This window comes from Mobula hypostoma, chromosome 6, assembly GCF_963921235.1.
Source record: "Mobula hypostoma chromosome 6, sMobHyp1.1, whole genome shotgun sequence".
NCBI classification, from domain to species: domain Eukaryota; kingdom Metazoa; phylum Chordata; class Chondrichthyes; order Myliobatiformes; family Myliobatidae; genus Mobula; species Mobula hypostoma.
This window is the reverse complement of record NC_086102.1, coordinates 165,531,467-165,551,383: the sequence shown is the minus strand read 5'-3', so window position 1 is coordinate 165,551,383 and position 19,917 is coordinate 165,531,467. Positions and strand designations below refer to the sequence as shown.

Below are 19,917 nucleotides of genomic sequence, written 5' to 3'. Positions count from 1 at the left end.
GCCAGAGAAGCCCGAAATCCCTGCTTTCTGGATTAATGTATCATTCAGACGGTTTCTTTGCAGATAGCTTGACAGCCTATGAGCCACCACACTAAAGAAGATTTTGCCCTCGACGTTTAGGAGACTGATCTGGCGGAATTGGCCGATTTCTGATGAACCTTTTTCCTTTGAGATCAGGATTCCTCCAGCTCTCTGCCAGGATGTTGGTATCTCTTGCTTACGCCATACCACCTTCATGAGCCTCCAGAGGAACTGCAGGACACCTAGTGCATTTTTGTAGAGCCTGTATGGCACTCCATTGGGACCTGGGGCTGATGCGACCCTTGCTCTATGCACAATGTTCTCCACCTCACTCCATCTAGTTGGTGTTCCAGTGGATGGATTGGTGGCATGTCAGGTGGGAGGGTGATCTTTTTGTGGCGTCGGTTGACTGTGTATAATTTTTCCAGGTGCTTTTCCAGTTCTGCCTTTGACACTGAGAGACTTCCACTTTTCTCCCCTGTGAAGAGACCCTTCACAAACTTGAAGGGATCTTTATAGAAGCTTGTTCTTGTCCGCTCCTTCTTCCTGCGCTTCCTTACCAGGTTCTCGGCTCTCCTCAGTGTCGTGAGCCTGCTCTGGATGTCTGCTTGCAACAGGTTTATGCCTTCCTTCTCCTCCTCTGTGGCCTTCCTCCATTGTTTTTTCAGCTGCCTCCTCTCTCTGACTAGACGATCTATTTCCTTCTGCCTCCTGGACTTAGTGGGGATTGTTGATGTAGTTTTCTTCCTCTCTAGCACTCCAAAGCGTTCCGCTCCATAGCTGTAGATTAATTCCCCCATTCTTTCCAGCTTCTTCATGGTGGTGCCTCTGAGCGTCTCTAAGATATTGGAGAGGTCAGCATTGACCTCCTCCCACATTGTCTTCTCGCAGGATTTTGGCCACTTGATCAACCGTTTTCGCCCCTGGAACTTCTTTTCCGTTGCAGGTTGTAATGGGCTGGGTTCAGGTTGCTCTCCTGTGCCCTGCTCTTCCTCCGCTGGGACAGGGGTATTGATGTCCTGCAGACTTTGGGTTTTGTCCTGCTGCTGAACTTCAGTCGACTAAATCAACCTGCTTCTCAAAAAAGTAGCTGTCGACACAAGGTCCTTGTTAGGTACAGGAGGTACCTAATAAAGTGGCCATTGAGTGTGTATTGAAGAAAGGACCAGCACTGAGAAGTATATTGTGGACAATTATATGGAACAAGAGGAAGATAAAAGATAGAACTACATCCAGAATGGCGAGTCCGTTGACATTTAAGTCACATTTGATTTGAAACTACCAATATTTTAAAAAGTTCAAAAGTCAAAGGAAAGTCAGCAGTAAGAGAATTTCCACTGGTTTTGAATCAATGTCAGCAATAAGCATTTATATTTTGCAAGTTAGTGGGGCTAGACATTGCTTCTTATACTCAATAATACTGGTGAACTTTATAAGGGGTCATGCATGAAGAATGGCAACTGGATATGGATTGAAGAGATGACACAGATAACCAACTCCAGTCAGACTACACACACTCAGAGGATGTCTAAATTGTAAGAGAAAACTCAGTACCACATCAGAGCCTGACGTTTCCAGATTACTTACCAGGAGGCTCCGACACAACCTCTTGGCAGCTTTGACAATCTCAAGAAGAATGTTGAAAAAGTACTGTAGGTCACGAGTCTAACAATTACTTTCTTCTAGCTTCAGCTGTACATCAGAAACGTGTGTTTATAAGACAAAGCTAATTACTGTGTGAAAAATGCTACTAGTTGGAAATAAATATGTTACATTCATTTCAGTATGTTCTTCAACAGCACACTGACTGTGTAACATTAGAATCTCAAAGGGTATTATGAATTAATGATAAAGAACTGAATCGCTTTCCTCATCTTTAATTATCACCGGTCCTAGTAAATAGGCAAGTCACTGTACTATTTTTATGCTTTAATCTCCCTTTTAAGCTTCATTTGTTACATTTTGATTCCCTTGATGAAATATACCATGCTCCATCTGAAAGAATTTAGAAGTTATCTCTTCACTTTGGAGACAGGCCATCCATAGCTATTTGCATCTTGGGATCATCACTTATTTAGTTGAGTTATCCCACCTGTTCCCTATACTGATCCAGCTGTGCAGGACATTTTGGTAATCCATAGTCCATTTGAATCTTCAGTTCCTCAGAAGAAAGAGAGCGATCAAAATGCCTTATGAATTCTAGTTTATCATTCATCCATAGATAACTGTAACTGTTAAATAAAGATCTGTATTCTTTTGCTTTATCAATAAGACTTTTCACTCTGTCCATGATCCTTTGACGCATCTCGGTCAGATCACTCATTTTGTTCAATTCATGCTGCAAGAAAAAAATTAAATATAATCAATCTTTTGCAACAATGTGAAAAGGGAAGTTTCTTTCTGAGCTATGCAACTTTTCTGAAAGTAGACTTCACCAATCATAAAGGTTCACAAGTTAAATATTAGATAAATGTAATGAAATATTTACCAAACATTGAGCAATCTTTCAACAACAAGAACATATGACAAATTCAGTTTCCATTGTTCAGCTATAAATAAAACTGTGCTCAATGCCATCGAAATGTTCCATTGAGACTTAAAGCTTGATAGTAACAGCTTCCTTTGTCTATGAATGTTAATGACAAAGTTGGGTTTTACTTCCAAGAGGACCACAATTTTGCCGTGGTTTGGAGGCTTGTGTGCCTCAGAGACCTTGAGAGTTATGCTGGCTGGAGTCAGGGCTTTATGCTTTGGCTCTTGGTAGGATCACCCATGCCAAACAGGTCAAAGAGTAGAGGCCAGACTAAAGGTGGTCCACTAAACTTCCAAGTTTGGGGGTTCAACTCAGGGCTTACAACCCTGACTGGTAAAACAAAATTGTTACAGAAACAGCAATGAAGAATCCTTCTGCATCTGAGTGCAACGGTATTCCTGACTCTCCGCCTGGGAATTGCATATTTGACAATAGTGAAAACCGAGACGAAGCTACTGACACGATGAAGGAAGCCCTGAACTCTGTCAGAGATGGAAGACCTTCAACGCCAGCAGCAGAACAGGTAGCAAGTAAGTGGGAGTTTCAGAAGTACTGTTTTGAGCTTTTTTTGGGTGCCTTACAAACTGATGTGAACTGGTGACCTTGAACTGATAGCTACTGCACCAAAGGCACTATCGCTCCTCATAGCATAAGATATAGGAGCAGAAGTACCCCATTCAGCCCATCAAGCTGCTCCATCATTCAATCATGGACTGATCCAATTCTTCTAGTCATCCCCATTCCCCTGCCTTCTCCCCATACCCTTTGATGTCCTGGCTAACCAAGGACTTATCTATCTCTTCCTTAAATGCACCCAATGACTTGGCCTCCACAGCCGCTCGTGGCAACAAATTCCACAGATTTACCACCTTCTGACTAAAGTAATTTCTCCGCATCTCTATTCTAAATAGACGTCCTTCAATCCTGAAGTCATGCCCTCTTGTCCTAGAATCCCCTACCACGGGAAATAACTTTGCCATATCTAATCTGTTCAGGCCTTTTAACATTCGGAATGTTTCCATGAGATCCCCCCTCATTCTCCTGAACTCCTGGGAATACAGCCCAAGAGCTGCCAGACGTTCCTCATACAGTAACCCCTTCATTCCTGGAATCATTCTTGTGAATCTTCTCTGAACCCTCTCCGATGTCAGTAGCCTCACAATAAAATCTGAGCTCACCCACTGCTCACAACAATCCACACTTTTGTTCTAATGTTGTCACTGTGGTGCAACTAGGTACCAGGTGCAGCCCAATTATGAATAAGGGAACTGCAGCAAAATCCCTGAAGCCCTGAAAATAACTGATTTGACAATCTACTCTACATTCAGCTTTGTTGGCCTCAAATGTCTTTTGGTTAGAAATCAATTAACTCTCAGTGATCTTTGATTACACTTTCTAAGAGCTAACTTGAGTAAATGTGGCTAATTTTCTTAAAGTTGTATTATATTTATGGATAATGAATTTATTTTACCACTGAAGACGACCTTGGATGTCTCATTTGAACTTCATGAACTTGTCATAATCCAAAAAAAAATGTAACCACTTTGAAATTCAATATTTATTTCTAACTGAAACAGGAACAATCCCAGAAAAGAGCACAGTCTGCATCATATCCTCCACTTCATGCCAACTACCATTGTGATGACTAGCCTTAATTACCATAACTAGTTAAATATAGATTTTGAATAATCAAGATACTCAGCATATATCGTCTGGCATAGATCACTAAATCAAAAGATAATGGGCATTATATATTTCAGTCCATACAAATGCAACACCCTTCTAACCTGGTTGCAAGAAGAGATTCTTTTAATTTTTTTTGTGTAATGTGGTTAGGTTATTCAATTTGTAGTCACCTTCTTCTCCTTCTGGAACAAAGATATTATTGCCCATTTCTAGTCTGCTAAACTAGTCCACTGTATTCAGATGTTTTCTCAAAACAGTACCTGCATCTGAAATCTCTACCTTTGTCTAAGTATTGTGCAGTGTCAATATCTCTGCTTCTGCACTTTAATCCATACATACATAAGTTTCGCTTTGCTAATCCAGCATTCTGGACCCACACAATGAAGGTTTTAAAATTGAATAATCGGCCTATTCTTCCTTTCTTTTCCCTGGTGGATTCAGGGAAAATTCAGTCTTGAATATTGAAAGGCCTACAGTGGATGTGGAGAGGATGTTCCCTATAGTGGGAGAGTCCAGGATCAGAGGGCATAGCCTCAGAATAGAGGGATGTCCATTTAGATCAGAGATGAGGAGGAATTTCTTTAGCTAAGGGTGGAAAATCTTTGGAATTCATTGCCACAGACAGCTGTGCAGGTCAAGTCTTTGGATATATTTAAAGCGGAGGTTGACATGTTCTTGATTAGTCAGACTGTCAAAAGTTAGGGAGAGAAGGCAGGAGAATGGGATTGAGAGGGACAATAAATCAGCCATGATGGTGTGGCGGAGCAGACACGATGTGCCAAAAGGCCTAATTCTGCTCCTATGTCTCATAGTCAAAACACAGATGCTGGAATTTCTATTAACATTCCATTAGAACTTCATTACACATTGTCATCAGATTTTCTTTTTATACCATCTATGGTTAAACAAAACAAAAAGAATCTGTACAGAAAAGGTGCTGCTGGTTGTCAGTTGGCATAAAATGCTTGGAAATAAATTTAAGATCACGTACCTATTCTATTGCAACTCCTACAAAATCAACTTACGAACTAGTTCCAATTAAGTAATCTCTTCAAGTTCAATTGTCCTTCAACCATGCACAGGAATACAGATAAATGAAATAGCATTCCGCTGGGACAAAGATGCAATACATAGTACCAATAGTCACACACTGCACATATAATTATTTTAGCAGTAAAACACAGTGATGTGTACTTAATATTTAAGAAATGTTTGCGTAATCTTGTATACATATAATAGGTTGATTCAGCATTCTTGTTCATTTAAATAATTCACTGTGGGTTATATGTATAAATACATGAATTTCATACATCATCACACGACCAAATGATGCATATATGCCTTGTTTAAAGTAAACACAAAGTTGGACCTGCATTCCTGGACTCCCATGTCTTCCTTTGAATTAGTTTAATGGTTCAAAGTTACAAAACATAACATTGGCAAAGAGGTTTTTTTTGAAAAAAAACCCAAGACAGCTGCCAACCCGTTGAAACACAGCGAAACATTCGAACTTAAAAAAAAACATCTCAGTAAGTGCAGAGACTGTCGAGTTAAAATGGGTAGTAAGTGAAAGAATTCACAGGTTTGTAAAGAGTGACAACAATCATAATCATAAAAACAAATCAGAACTGGTTGGATACATTGGAAAGATTGACACATTGATTCATCATACTGGCAACTGGCTCATGTATACTAAGCTAATTCAACAATATTTTGAAGCAAGTTAATAGCCAATGAGAAACAAGTACCAATTTTTGGGTTTAAAAGCATGCAGTTTGCTCTGCAGTTTAATTGCTGTATCCAAAATTAGCTTTGTTGCTATTGCCAAAGTAATGCAAACATTTAGAACCAAAGCCATTGATTGCTGAACACTTTAGGTTTCATAAGTGGAATCAAAAGGAAAGGGAGTCCATTTCAGCAGACATGGTTGAATTGAAGAAGTAACCTGTGCACCATCATTTCAATGATGGTCTTAAAGACAAGAGATTATTTAGTTTGTGGAATCTTACAAGGAAGCATTCAAAAATGTCTCCTAACTGGACCGCAGCTTACATTTAAAAGGGCAGTTGAAATCATTGTTTCAATGGAAACCACAGATAGAGACACAATTGATTTGCAGCCAGGAATGAAAGTGATTGTGAACAAATTTGCAACATCTGAACAGAATACCAGCCTGGTAATACAAATTGTGTTACCATAGTGGCAGGGGCTCACATTCACCAATCAAATACAGGTTTAAAGGCGAAACTTACAGAAAATGTTACAAAGTAGGACACATACAAAGAGCATATTAGATTAGATTAGATTATGAGGACATGCAGTCCTCTTTTATTGTCATTTAGTAATGCATGCCTTAAGAAATGATACAATGTTCCTCCAGTGTGATATCACAGAAACACAAGACAGACCAAGACGGAAAAACTGACAAAAACCACATAATTATAACATACAGTTACAACAGTGCAAAGCAATACCGTAATTTGATAGAAGAACAGACCATGGGCACAGTAAAAAATGTCTCAAAGTCTCTTGAAAGTCCCAACATCTCACACAGATGGTAGAAGGAAGAAAACTCTCCCTGCCATGAGCTTCCAGCACCTCAAACTTGCTGATACAGCATCGTGGAAGCACCCGACCAGAAAAATGGACTGCTCAGGTGGGAGAAAAAGCTAAAACGTCAAGATGCAGTTTCAAAAAGAGCACTACTCTGCGTGCTGTTGATAAAAAATCTGATAATGATAAAAATGGACTGTATAGCCTTGAGGTTTACAATGTGAAAACTAGCAATAGACAAGCAATATGGCTTATGCCAGAGGAGAACAGCAAATTAGTTAAAATGCAATTGGACACTGGTTTCGCTGTTTCAGTCAGTCCACAAAATGAGTTTGAATGGCTTTTCAAAGATACTGTGCTAAAGCCTGCAGATATCCAACTAAGAACCTATACTGGAGAGAAGATAACTCCTGTGGGAATGACATTTGTAACAGTGAAATACAACAACCAACAACCCAAATTGAGCTTGTATATGGTAAGAACAGGAGGACCAGCATTGTAGGTACGTGACTGGCTGAGAGAAATACAACTTGATTGAAGATCCATCCACCACTTGCATGCCACATTCCCTGCAACAGAATCAACTGAAAGCAAATTAGAAAAGATACTGGATGTACACAACTGTCTACATGCTGTACACCATGAACCATTGCCCATCAGAGGACAAAGAGGTATTGATGCCAACCTCTGTGCCTCTGGGTGGAAAGCATAGTGGACCAGGGAAGGACTGCGCTGCTCAGAGGAATCATAAATGTGATGAAAGCTGTGGTCTGACTACAATAGCTTTTATAGGCAACATATCTGAGAAAGCTTCTCATATATTAATCAGGCAGTTAGTTGTGAAATGCACCTTGGTTTTAAGCTGTCAGAGAGTTCAAGGACATTCGGGAAAGTTGCAAGCATTCAGCTTCTGTGAGTATAAAGAACCAGAATCTACTCTGTGTTCATTAAGGTTATTGCATGAACTTCAAGTGGGAGACAAAAAGCTGCCTTTAAAAGTAGATGCAAAGACCAAAGCCCAGCTGGATGAATGGAAGGCCAAAAAGAAAGGAGTTAATTGAGATACGAAAACAGAAGATTCACCAGATGATGTTGTGGTTGAGAAAACCAAGAGAGATCAGATCGTAAAGGGAGAAACAGAAGAATTAATAAGAGAATACTCCAGTGAATTAGATGCACCTTCCCAAGATCAAGATGCACAAACTAGAAGAAAGGTGTCTAGAGCTGTCAGAACCACTTTTTGCAGTCTCAGAATCAACTCCTACAATGGTCACAGTAGAGGCCCCAGAGCCTGAGGTTGTTTTCACAGCCATGAGTCTCACCTGTCAAGCAGAGTGACCTCCCTTGTCAAGAAAGACATTATGCCTCAAGAGGAAGAAATCCTCCTCAGTGATTAAATCTTTAGGCCAAAATGGAACATCTTAAAATCCACTATATTGTGAATATGTGTGTGTGTGTGTGTGTGTGTGTGATATATATATAGATATATATATACACACACACACACACACACACGATACTTGCATGTCTCACTTAAAGTAAACATCTGCATTATTCCAGGACTCCCATGAATTCCTTTGAAATAGTTTAATGGTTTGAAGTTACATAACATAGCACAGTTACAAAAAATATATTAAAAAATATAATATAGTCCAAGTCCCTGAGGGTGATTGATGGTGCACAGATATTATCCTGGAGCTATGTTTCTGCAAGAACAAGCCACAGCAGTTCCTCATTTCACGCATGTACAACCGGAATTGAACGCAATCCAGTTTGCCTTCCACAGAGTGAACACTGGGGGCGGGTGGCACTGACGGGGGTGGGGGGGTGGCACTGATGGGGAGTGGGGGGGCAGCACTGACGAGGGGGTGGTGGGCAGAAGTGACGTGGGGTAGGGGGTGGCACTGAGAGGGTGTAGGGGGTGGCACTGACGGGGGTGGGGGGCGGCACTGACGGGGGTGGGGGGGCGGCACCCTCCAACCCAGCACAGAAATCAGCAGCACACAGCCGGATCCCGCATCTCCTTCACTGGTGACTGCAACAGGTGAAGCAGATACATGAGGACCAATCAAGGCAACACAGCTCCCCTACCATCAGCTTTGTCAATGAACCAATGAATCTGAGTCACAGTATTCTACATTACCAATGTCCAACAGGGTCTTGTGATCACATGAAAAACATCCAAGACAATTATTTCCACTGTTAGTTGGATCGCGTACCACCTGAGTGTCAACACAGTGCGCAACAAGTCCGGCTCCATTGCCATCCAGCAATTTGCTGGTGGGGCAGACCTGCTCTACTTGATGTCCTTACTATCTAGCAGCGTCTTGTGAGCATGAAAAAGACACAAAGGACAAACAATTACATCTTTGTTTGGACCCAGAGTCCAAGTGCTCTGCCATCTTACCAGAAACCCCTTTCTTTTATGGCATTTATTAATTAAACACAAAATATACATTTTTATCAATTAGGAATAGTCACTACCTATTACTCTAAAGAGAAAGAACTCTCAACATAACTTGAGAAGGATGGGCATATCAACCACAATGGGTATCTGGCACTCACTGAGTTACCCAGCCACTGTTCTCTCAATTTCTCACCTGAATGAAGTAGTCCCATCTCCTTCTGCCTCAACTATTCATCAGCAATTTTCCTTCATGATTTCATTACCTCTAGATTTACCCCCTGTGCTGTACTGTCCTACATCTTCTGGATTTACCACCTGTGCTATACTGTCCTGTGTCCTCTGGATTTACCCCCTGTGCTATACTGTCCTGTGTCCTCTGGATTTACCCCCTGTGCTATACTGTCCTATGTCCTCTGGATTTACCCCCTGTGCGGTACTGTCCCATGTCCTCTGCATTTACCCCATGCTGTACTGTACCATGTCCTCTGGATTTACCCCTTGTGCTGTACTGTACTGTGTCCTCTGGATTTACCCTGTGCTGTACTGAGCCACGTCCTCTGGATTTACCCCCCGTACTGTACCGTCCTACGTCCTCTGGATTTACCTCCTGTGCTGTACTGTCCCATGTCCTCTGGATTTTATTGCTCCAGTGCTCTACTGGTCAAAATTCTTTGCTTAAGCCCCTGTAAAACTGAGGGCACAATCGCTCTGCTACTTGTGTATCAACTCGCACTGCCACCCACAATGTCAGCATTTATGAACATATATTGGCTTGTGTTTAATTAACTCCTCAATTTTTGAAGTTCTCATCCTTTTTTTTCTTAAAATCCTTCATATTTCTGTAAACCTCTCCAGCTCTTCAAATTGTCAGTGCAACCTTTAGTTTCAGCCATCTGGTCATCCTCAGACTAACTTTCTGCAAAAGGAGCTGCAGGGTTTTTCAGTTATTAGGGCCATTAACTCCAGAATTCCTTTTCTGAACTTCTCTGCCTCTTCTTCTACAAAGTACCTAAAAAATTAACTCAAATATTCTGACACCTCACTTCAGTGATAAATTTGATTTGCAAATTCTTTTTCCTGCTACGTTAAAGCTATATCTACAAAAATACAAAATCTTACTACTTCTCATCTTGTGAGGCGTTGGAAACACTGCACGATCTGCTTATCTTGTCAGTTTCAAAAGAAATCGCTACGATACTCAGCATCCGTGTACCGGACTCCTTTAAGGTTACATTAGGGGATTAATAAGAGCCATTTGTATACTGTCATAGATAAAGTGGCTACATTTTTTTTCCTTTTCTAATAAAGTAATCAAAAAGGCAGAAGTTGGAAGTGAGTTACAGAAACAGGTACGGGGCGGCACGGTGACGTAGCGGTTACAACGCCAGTGAACCAAGCTCAATGATGCCTTCCCTATGAAAACACGAGTTTCCTCTGGGTGCTCCTGTTTCCTCCTCCATTCCAAATACCAACAGGTTGGTTGGGTAATTTGCCACAAACATAATTGGGCGGTGCAGGCTCACTGGGGGAGGAGGACCTGTTACTTCGCTCTATCTCCAAACAAGTACAGAAAATGCAGCAGCTCAGGCAACAACGATGGAAAAGGAAATGGTCTTAATATTTCACATCAAAGACCTTACCAGAACTCTCTTAAAATCAATTTGGTCAACAGGATGAACTTTGAACGAATGTCAGTATTTCTCCATAGTGTAAGGTGCAAATGATTGCACCTGCATCACCATCCATGTACCCTTGACCAAGATTTATCTTTGACAGATAATTGCTTCACTTCTTCAGTGTCCAGCTGAATAAGTAAAAGAATTATCTGTCAGTGTATTTTCTTTAAGAGCGTATTAGGGATTCCTGTGTTCTTAAGTTCATAGCTACACGTTTCGTTTTTATAACTGACATTAACAGAGAAATAGAGTTACCTGATAGGTTTCAGTATTCAGATGTTTCGCCACTCTTTGCATTTCAGAGGCCATTTTGTAAACATCATTTATTAACTCTTCCATGAGATCATAGAAATTATTGCTCATTTCCAGATCTAAAGGAGGACTGAATGACAATTCACAGCCATTAAGAACCAGCTGCACTTCAATCTGTGGTGATGATTTTGGCAAAGTTTCTGTGCATTCAATTAGATACTGGAGGAAAGATTTGATAGCAATGTAGAATCCATCTAAAACGATGTGGTCAATTGACTCAGTGTACACCTTCCATTCATCAGCTTGTGGATTTGCACTGAACAGGCGAAGATTTTCCTGTAAAGTGGGAGAAGTACCAAATTAATTTATTACAAAAAGTAATGATTAGAGATAAATGAAGATGAAGATTTGAGAGGTAAAGAAAATATACAGGTACTTTGGTGTTTGTAACCGACAAAAATAGAGATCACTGCTAATAGTTTGCCTAGTTATTCAAGTCTATGGTTCTATTTAGTCCTTGGAGCGTAGAAGAATGAGGGGAGATTTGATAGAGGTATATAGAATTATGATGGGTATAGATAGAGTGAATGCAAGCAGGCTTTTTCCACTGAGGCAAGGGGAGAAAAAAAACCAGAGGACATGGGTTTAGGGTGAGGGGGGAAAAGTTTAAAGGGAACATTAGGGGGACTTCTTCACACAGAGAGTGGTGGGAGTATGGAATGAGCTGCCAGGTGAGGTGGTAAATGTGGGTTCTTTTTTAACATTTAAGAATAAATTGGACAGATACATGGATGGGAGGTGTATGGAGGGATATGGTCCGTGTGCAGGTCACTGGGACTAGGCAGAAAATGGTTCGGCACAGCCAAGGAGGGCCAAAAGGCCTGTTTCTGTGCTGTAGTTTCTATGATTCTATGGTTCTAAGTCCCATTGACTTAAATGTTTCAATAGCTGAATATTAGGCAAGTTTAATTTCGAAGATCAACTCAGATTGCAGTTTGGGGAAGTACTTCAGCTAAGTCATAAAGTGACAAGGATGACTTACGCCTGTGGTATAAATACCATATTATTTTAAATAGGAAAATAATTTTCAATTTGGGAGGCAGGAACATAATAAATGTATCTCAGTGCATTAAACAACAACAAATATAATCTAAAAATTCATCAAATACTGTATTCAAGTTGAGACATGCTGCAGACAAAATTCAAAAAGTTATATCAATGAATGTCATTAAATTTAAATTTAATTTACAAAGAAATTTCCAATCCTTAAATAGTCCCAGGCAAGATTCACAAAGACATAGCCGGGGAACAGTTCAGTGCTTTCTAATGCATAGTTTTTAGTGCATTGTCCATGTTGTGAGCAATCATCCTGTCTGTGTTAGCACGTCGCAGAATTAATCTGGAAACACGCGTTATAGCAGAATTTTATATATATATCTTTATGTATATATTTCTGAATCATTAGATCGCAGACCAAACAGATATCCTGCAAAAAATATGCATTTACTATCTTTACTAACCAAAGTTTTCTTTTCAAATTATCATTTTTCCCTCCACTTCCTACAACTGGAATGTGGCTTTTATATTTTTTGTTAATAATGAGATGATTTCAAAAGCTAATGATGCAAGGACAAAATAAAAATTCTTTACCATTGAATGGGCAGTGAGAACTTTCCCTTTGTCTGCTTGTCAATCCAAAACCAGGTCACCTATGCCACAGAGCATTATGCATTCCAAGCTTTCTTCAATTAACTACATCAAAATGCACATTTATAGAATATGATGCATAACAACTCTGACCTCGACTAATTGGTGAATAGTCTTCCCTCCATCTTCAACTAATTTATAGTATTTTACCATCATTTTCCTTCCATCAAGACAGAGTGAAGCAATTTCACATTTTCTTTGCCAAGATGACAACATTTCATTCCAGTCACGCACTATAGCATGTATTGTCTCCACGTTATACTTAATTTTCTGCATCCTGCTGTTCAGGTCTTGGATCAGATCTTTAGTCTGCTGAACATATGATCCGGGGTCCTCAGCCTCCCATGTCAGGGATGCTGTAGCTGGTTTCAACTGCTGGTTTATTTTCTCCAGTTCACCTTCAATGAGTGGATATTCTACCTCCAGTACTGTGGTATGCAGCTTGTTGTACAACTCGGCTATGATCTTCCAGTTTCCAAAGGACTACCAAAGAAAAACACTGAAAATTGAAAAAAATCTGCAGATACCAGAAACCTCAGAGTAAGTTCTGAAAATATTCAGCATGAAATGTAAATTCTGTTCCTCTTTGCACAGATGCTGCCTGACCTGCTGAGTATTTCCAGTATTATCTTTTTTTCTAAGATAAATTCTTGCTAGTTTGACAAATAAAGCAAAATTTTTTCTTAAATTATTTAATGATTAATTGTGAATTTTCCTTGCTAACATTTAAATTTAAAACTTAAAAGGGATTCACACTAATAGTACCATTTACATTTGTCTTATCATTAATCTAAAAATTTACTTCTGGATTACATATAAAAGGAGAGGTAAGTGTGCTAATCCATTATTTTTCTTTCCATTATTCAGTTAAATTAACCATTAAGGTCATAAGATAAATACAATTTACCTCATCTATAAAATGCTATTTCTTAAAGTCAAATGGTTCTTTTGCTAAACAAACTTAACAGCAACCCTAAATTGGAACAACCCTGTTAGGGATTAGGGGGACAGATAAGAGGTTCTGGGGGACAGATAAGAGGTTCTGTGGGAGAGATCGAGAATCCCGGATGGTCTGTTGCCTCCCTGGTGCCAGGGTCCGTGATATCTCGGATCGAGTTCTCGGATTCTCAGGAGAGAGAGTGAGCAGCCAGATGTCGTGGTCCACATGGGTACCAAAGACATAGATAGGAGTAGGGATAAGGTCCTGAAGAAGGAATCTAGGTAGTTAGGAAAGAAGTTAAAAAGCAGAACCTCAAGGGTTGCTGCCTGTGCCATGAGACAGAGAGGGTAGGAACAGGAAGTTATGGCAGATGAATGCGTGGCTAAAGAGTTGGTGCAGGGACAGGGGTTCAGATTTCTGGATCATTGGGATCTCTTCTGGGGAAGGTCTGACCTGTACAAAAAGGACGGGCTTCACCTGAACTGGAAAAGGACCAATATCCTGGCGGGCAGGTTTGCTAGAGTTGTTGGGGAGGGTTTAAACTAGCTTGGCAGGGGGGTGGGAATCAGAATGTGAGTGCAGAGATTAGGGTAGAAGGACAAGGGCATGATGCTATGTGTTCTGAGTTGGCGAGAATGGACAGGTAGGGGACAAAACATAAATGTAGCCAGTTAGAGAGGTTGAAATGTGTCTACTTCAAGGCTAGGAGTATTAGGAATAAAGGGGATGAACTTAGAGCATGGATCAGTACGTGGACCTACGAAGTTGTGGCCATTACTGAAACTTGGCTGGAGGAAGGGCAGGATTGGCTGATGCAGGTACCAAGATTTAGGTGTTTTAAAAGGAATAGGACGGGAGGTAGAAAAGTGGGGGAGTAGCATTACTGGTCAGGGATAGTATCACGGCTATAGGAAGGGAGGACACTGCAGAGGGAGTGTCCACTGAGTCGGTGTGTGTGGAAGTCAGAAATAGGAAGGGATCAATCACTGTGCTGGGAGTAGTCTATAGGCCCCCAAATAGCCCTCGGGACACCGAGGAGCAGATAAGCAGGCAGATTTTAGAATGGTGCAGGAAATACAGGGTTGTAGTTATGGGTGATTTCAACTTCCCTCATATTGACTGGCACCTCCTGACTGCAAGGGGGATAGATGGGGCTGAATTTGTCAGGTGTGTTCAAGGAGGATTCCTGACACAGTATGGGGACCGTCCTACGCGAGGAGAGCCTATACTGGATCTAGTTCTGGGTAATGAACCTGGTCAGGTGGCAGACCTCTTGGTGGGGGAGCATTTTGGTGAGAGTGACCACGACTCCCTTAGCTATGGAAAAGGATAAAAACAGACAAAATGGGAAAGTGCTTATCTGGGGAAGGGCTAACTATGAAGGGATGAGGCAGGAACTAGCGAGAGTAAATTGGAAACAAATGTTCAAGGGTGAAAGCACAGAAGTAAAGTGGAGGAAGTTTAGGGGCCACTTGTGCTGGGTTCAGGATAGGTTTGTCCCACTGAGACAAGGAAAAACTGGTAGGAAAAGGGAACCATGGCTGACGAAACACGTGAGGCAACTCGTCAAGAGGAAGAAGGAAGCATATGTTAGATATAAGAAGCAGGAAGCAGGAGGGGTTCCTGAGAAATATAGGGTAGCCAGGAAGGAGCTTAAGAAAGGATTTAGGAGAGCTTGAAGGGGGCATGAGAAGGCTCTGGTATGTGGGATTGAGGAGAACCCCAAGGCGTTCTATGTATATGTGAAGAGCAGAAGGATGACAAGAATGAAGGTGGGGCCGCTAAAGAATAAAGGCGGCAGCATGTGCCTGGAGGCGGAGGAGGTTGGGGAGGTCCTAAATGAATACTTTGCTTCAGTATTCACAAGTGAAAAGGATCAAGGGATCAGGGTGAGGTCGAAATAGAACAGGCCTGTGTGCTGGACAATGGGGAGATTAAGGAAGAAGTAGTGTTGGATCTTCTTAAAAATATCAAGATTGGTAAGTTCCCAGGGCCGGACGTGATATACCCCAGGTTGCCGTGGGAAGTGAGAGAAGAGATCGTTGGAGCAGTAGCTATAATCTTTGAATCCTCTTTGGCTGCAGGGGAGGTGCTGGAGGATTGGAGAATGGCAAATGTACTTTGTAGTTCCCTTGTTTAAAAAAGATAATAGGGAGAATCCTGAGAACTATAGACTGGTGAGTCTTACATCAGTGGTCTGCAAACTATTGGAAAGGATTCTTAAGGATAGGATCTACGAGTATTTGGAGAAATACAGTCTACTCAAGGATAGTCAACATGGCTTTGTGAAGGGAAGGTCATGTCTCACAAGCCTAATTGAGTTTTTTGAAGAGGTAACAAAAGAAATTGTTGAGGGTAAGGTGGTAGATGTGGTCTACATGGATCTTAGCAAGGCATTTGACAAGGTCCCCCACGAGAGACTCATTCAGAAAGTCATGAGGCATGGGATCAGTGAAACCTTGGCTGTATGGATAAAAAATTGGCTTACAGGAAGAAAGCAGAGGGTAGTAGTGGAAGGAAAGTATTCTGCCTGTAGGTCGGTCACCAACTGGTGGGGTGCCACAAGGATCTGCCCTAGGACCCCTGCTCTTTGTGATTTTTATAAATGACCTGGATGAAGAGGCGGAAGGATGGGTGAGGAAGTTTTCAGATGACATGAAGATTGGAGGAGTTGTGGACGGAGTTGTAGGTTGTCGAAGGTTACAAGAGGATATAGACAGGATGAAGAGTTGGGCAAAAAAGTGGCAGATGGAGTTCAATCCAGATAAGTGTGAGGTGATGCATTTTGGAAGGACAAACCAGAAGGCTGAGTACAGGGTTAATGGTTGGTTACTTAAGAGTGTGGATGAAAAGAAGAACTTGGGGTTCAAATCCATACATCCCTCAAGGTCGCTGCACAGGTTGATAGGATAGTTAAGGAGGCCTATGGGATGCTAGGCTTCATTAATAGAGGGATTGAGTTCAGGAGTAGAGAGGTCACTTTGCAACTCTGCAAATCTCTGGTGAGACCACACTTAGAGTATTGTGTTCAGTTCTGGTCACCTCATTATAGGAAGTATGTGGAAGCTATGGACAGGGTGCAGAGGAGATTTACCAGGATGTTGCCTGGATTGGAAAACAAGTCTTATGAAGCAAGGTTAGCAGAGCTGGGACTTTTCTCTTTGGAGCGTAGAAGGATGAGAGGGGACTTGATAGAGGTCTACAAGATTATGAGAGGCATAGATAGGGTGGCTAGCCAGTACCTGTTTCCCAGGGCACGAATAGCAAACACCAGAGGGCATATGTACAAAGTTAAGGGAGGGAAGTTTAGGGGAGACATCAGGGGTAAGTTTTTTTTTTTTGTTTTTTTTTACACAGAGGGCTGTGGGTGCCTGGAATGACTTGCCAGGGATGGTGGTGGAGGCTAAAACATTAGGGGTATTTAAGAGCCTCTTGGACAGGCACATGGATGAAAGAAAAATTGAGGATTACGGGGTAGTGTGGGATTAGTACTTTTTTTTAGGAATATATGGGTTGGCACAACATTGAGGGCCAAAGGGCCTGTACTGTGCTGTAGCATTCTAGTTCTAAGCCCACTTTGATCATGTTGCCTTTTTCAAATGACAATGGTTTCACATTAAATATCAATCGCAATCCCAAAGGAAACAATACCAATCTTACATTATAACTAATATCTGCCAGTCCTGGAAACATTTTGATTGAACACTTGTCTAGGATTATTCCATTGTTTCTCTAATTAGGTGACTAAAGCCAGCATTTTAAGCAGGTCCAACTTGACCAAATCAAACTACTTTTTCAATCTGTCAACGTTTGTCCATTCCTTTTCAATTCAAGAAAGGTTTATTAGCTAAATTCCCTAGAATTCATCTCCCAGAATACACCACACGCGTGGCCATAGATTGAATTCCACTGACATTTTTCTATCCCCTGACCAGTCTTCCTGTAGTCTACAGTTTAGATTCTATTAACCACATAGGCTATTTTTCTATCTTCTTTCGAAGTTCATAACCACAGGTTTCTGAATTATCTTATAACACTTACCAGGGCTGAAGACCGAATGCGACATTCTTTGATACTCTCAAAGCCACAATCTATACCTTGTACAATACCTCAGGTGTGGAGTGCACATCATGAATACACACTAAAGTGATGTAATCATCATCGTATGTCTGCACTGTTACATGTGTGGTACATGCAGACCATGGATCACCCTGTGATTGGATCTTTCTATCTTTAGACGTGGTGACCTAAATGTGACTCAAGTGATACCCTCTGGAAATTTATAATCCTTATACAACAATGTCAATGGCTGTTCATCTCCACATCTGATACTGCTGTCTGGAGAGAGGGTTATTGGCAGCATTTTAGAGCTTACAGCATTTTGTTTCATTCAGTGAGTCACAGATGCTCTTCAAAAGAACGGGATATTTCTCCACTGTCAAAAGGCGCTGCCAGTGCATGCACGAACACTCATAAGGATTGCAAGTTTCCAGATGGCACCACTAAAGGTAATTTAGGACACCAAAACTAAAGAGAGAATGATCTGATCACAAGGAGATCCATTAGCTGAACGTACAACACATGCAAACATACAATGTTGATTATGTTTGCTGTGCATTCTGATGTGCTCTTCACAGTTGAGCTATCACACCAAACATAGAATCGTAGATCCAAGCTATAAATAGCACCCACATGAACATGACAACTGCACTTTAGTTACTTTTGACTTTACACCTCCTTCAATAATTAAATAGCTTAATTATGAATTCATTTAGGTCAAAGCAATTAATAAATATTCATTTGGTGTACCCATATTTCACATCTCATGTTTCATTTTTTTTTAAGCAGATCAGTTAAGTGACTTTAAAAGTTACTATAACCCCTAACCAAAAGGAATTTTCAACAGGTGACCCATATCCCTGTGTAACCAGCACAATTGTTTCAGCTGCCGCCACACACAAATTCACACATGCTGCAGTAGATGATAGCTAATTGATCATTTCTTCATAAATGTATAACTGAAAACAACCGTGTTGCATTGAAACAGTACTTGGGCTTTTGGTGCGAACCTCCATGTAGACAACATCACACTGACAATCAAAATTACTTCAGAGCTGCTCATGCAAACGTGAACATACTAAGTAGCCTGGAGGTCCTCACAGCTGACAGCACTCCAACAGTTGGGAAACTAGCAGCTGATTGCAAGCTTCTTGGATTTTCTCAGCAGCTGCTGTAAACTGATGCTGTACCTAGTGCAAATTCAACAGTTCTATTCACGGAAAGGAGCAGTTACAAAGGATGGAGCATGTTTCAGATAATTTTATTTTCTTTTTACTTAATTCATTTAATTGTTTAAAAGAGCTGGCTTCATTGTTGAGCTTTATTTAAAATAATGTCACATATTAGCAATTATCATCATATACATAACTTCCTTGAATTTTTAAAATAAATATCACATACATTACCAAGTTCTCTGTAGGCCGCCTGTTAACTAGTTTACTCATTCATATTTAAGTTTTCAGAAAGAATATGTAATCCAGTTAGAATTCCTGTAAAAATCACATCAGCATTTCTCTGCCACAAGAAATTATATATTAGTAACCAGATAAAAATACAGTCTATATATACTTACCCTATGAAGAATCTCTCTTTTCATATATAAATTTAGTGCTGTGTCTGATATGTTAAATCCTTTCAGTAATCCAAGGTATTTGACCTCTCGAAGTATAGATGAAAGCTGAAAGGAAGTTATGAAATGTTTTAGCAATGTAATTGCCTTTTACATATTAGAAAATACCTGTAACATGATCACGTACAAGATAACTCCATCCTCTGGCCAGAAGTTACCTCAGGAGTAAGATTCACGAAGTATAAACCAGATTCTTTGTTCCAACGAAGAAATGGCTGAGTCAAGTTTGACTGGCAAATAACATCTAAATTTTCTGTCCACAATGTGTAGATTTCTTCTTCATAACGATCAATCACTGTCAACAATCTGTCACATTTCTGGAAAACCAGGTTTGCTTCCTTTGTTTGAAGACTTCTAAAAATATTACACAATATTAACTATATTAGACAATCTTATTATAATTACAAAAATAATTTGTTGAAATAATGGTTTCTTAATTTAAAAGCAGTGTTT

The 19,917-nt window shown here is 40.6% G+C and overlaps 1 protein-coding gene across 1 annotated transcript in view; it reads right to left on the bottom strand.

Annotated features, from left to right (window-relative positions):
* The window catches only part of dnah9l (dynein, axonemal, heavy polypeptide 9 like), a 317,674-nt gene that overhangs the window by 260,619 nt on the left and 37,138 nt on the right, over window positions 1-19,917 (bottom strand). Inside the window, 5 exon segments of the mRNA XM_063052593.1 lie at window positions 2,114-2,359; window positions 11,132-11,464; window positions 12,929-13,318; window positions 19,408-19,512; window positions 19,623-19,815. Coding sequence (XP_062908663.1) covers window positions 2,114-2,359; window positions 11,132-11,464; window positions 12,929-13,318; window positions 19,408-19,512; window positions 19,623-19,815 — 1,267 coding nt within the window.